The sequence below is a fragment of the Propithecus coquereli genome, unplaced genomic scaffold (genome assembly GCF_000956105.1).
Source record: "Propithecus coquereli isolate 6110/MARCELLA unplaced genomic scaffold, Pcoq_1.0 Scaffold816, whole genome shotgun sequence".
NCBI lineage: Eukaryota > Metazoa > Chordata > Mammalia > Primates > Indriidae > Propithecus > Propithecus coquereli.
This window is the reverse complement of record NW_012154352.1, coordinates 31,473-33,184: the sequence shown is the minus strand read 5'-3', so window position 1 is coordinate 33,184 and position 1,712 is coordinate 31,473. Positions and strand designations below refer to the sequence as shown.

General features: G+C 50.6%; 1 protein-coding gene across 1 annotated transcript in view; it reads right to left on the bottom strand.

The window, feature by feature from the left end:
• The window catches only part of LOC105825737 (phylloquinone omega-hydroxylase CYP4F11-like), a gene marked incomplete at its 5' end in the record, with an annotated part of 25,422 nt that overhangs the window by 13,087 nt on the left and 10,623 nt on the right, over positions 1 to 1,712 (bottom strand). The window contains one exon of the mRNA XM_012663626.1: positions 487 to 608. Coding sequence (XP_012519080.1) covers positions 487 to 608 — 122 coding nt within the window. The remainder of the gene's footprint in view (positions 1 to 486; positions 609 to 1,712) is intronic.

Below are 1,712 nucleotides of genomic sequence, written 5' to 3'. Positions count from 1 at the left end.
ACCTTCTCCTTCCTGAAACTGTCCACACAGCTCAGACCTCATCCTCTTCCAACCAGTGCATGGCCCAACCCCCACCCTAGGCTGCTGCATCTACAGTCAGATCCCTCTAGTGTCCACATGACAGTCAGCTCTCCACAGAGCTCAGCTCTGCCCATGCCCATCATCAGCTCAAACACCTTCAATGGCTCCCTGGGAACCTCAGGAAAAACTTCATACCACTTTGCCTGGGTTTTCAATGTCCTTGAGATCCAGCTCCTGTCTACTGCTACAATCTCAATCTAGTTCCTGCTGCACGTGTTCTACTCATCCTAGCTTCCTTGCCTTCACTCAGTTTCAACTACCTGTAAAAACCACACATTCTCTTTTGCCTTCCCTGTCCCTCAAAGCAGAGCTATTACACTTCTCCAGGAAGGCTCTTCAGCCTCCCAACCCACCCACTCTCTTGGATTCATGGCCAAAGGTCCCAGGCCCGGGGCAAGGACTCACTCCTGACAATGGCTGTCAAAGCTGAAGACGCACTTCTGCAGACTGTCCAAGGTCATGAGGCTGATGTGCTCAAACATGTCCAGACGGGCGCTGCCCTCCGAGGCCAGGCGATGCCACTTGGCCTGGCCAGAGAGAGGGACAGAGATGGGGATGAGTGCTGGCTCACTTGAGCCCCTCCCAAACCCCAGCCTCCAGATGGACTCCCCAGAGGAAGCCTCTTACTTCTCTGCCCCAGGACCCATCCCCAGGGAGGACCGGGCTTGGGTGGGAATGAAAGCTTTTACTATTAGGAGATGAAGACCCAAGGCTGGGAGTCAAGAGACTTGGGTTTCAGCTCCAGCTCTGCTTTCTATGCTCTGAGTGCCCTCGGTCAAGTCCTTGCCCTCCCCTAGGTCCCACCTGTCAAATCTTCGGTAACAGTTAAGTTGACCAGCTTCGGTGCTAGATAAACAAACCAGGTTAGCACCCCTGCTCCACCACTCCCAGCTCCCTTATTGGCTGCGTAGACTTGGACAAACTCCCCAATCTCTCTGGCCCTCCATTTTATCATCTAATATGGGGAAAAAATAATCTCTGCTTCACAGAGCTGTTAAAATTAAATTAGAAAATACATGCTCATATCATGAAATTGGCTTATGGCATTGTTTCTAGAATGCTAAGTTTTCTTGTATCCGTTGCTACAAATTGATTTAAAAATATCCCTGTGTTGGGAGAGGTAGTCCTCCATGGGCCCTGAGCTTCCTTTCTGGGCATGCCGAGGATGGGAGGCCCTCACGTTCTTAACCTGGGTCACTTCTCAGACTTGTGTTTGCAGAGAAGAACCTTGCGGGATAAGGTAACGACTCCCCCTGGACACTTGTCAGGCTTGTGTCTGCTGTCTGAGAAAGCGGATTCCCTAACCCTAATGCTCCTCCCATGTAATGCAATAGACTCCTTGAGCAGGCATCTGTAGGATCCCACTGTGTCACCCCCATGGGATTTGGGTGCCCTGGAGAAAGGATGCAAATGAAGAAGAAGCACCTGCTGCTTGCAGTGCCAAGAATAATAAAGTGCCCTTTGTCTGTGGCCCTGGAGTCCCTTATCTTCTGGCAGAATCCATGAGAGAGTAACAAGCTAACTTATCAGCTTCCAAGTAAAGAAGTCCTAGGCACTTCACAAAACCCTATTCCCAATTCCTCACTTCTCCCCATAGCCACACCCTCTGCAATGCTGTTTTTCAGATACTT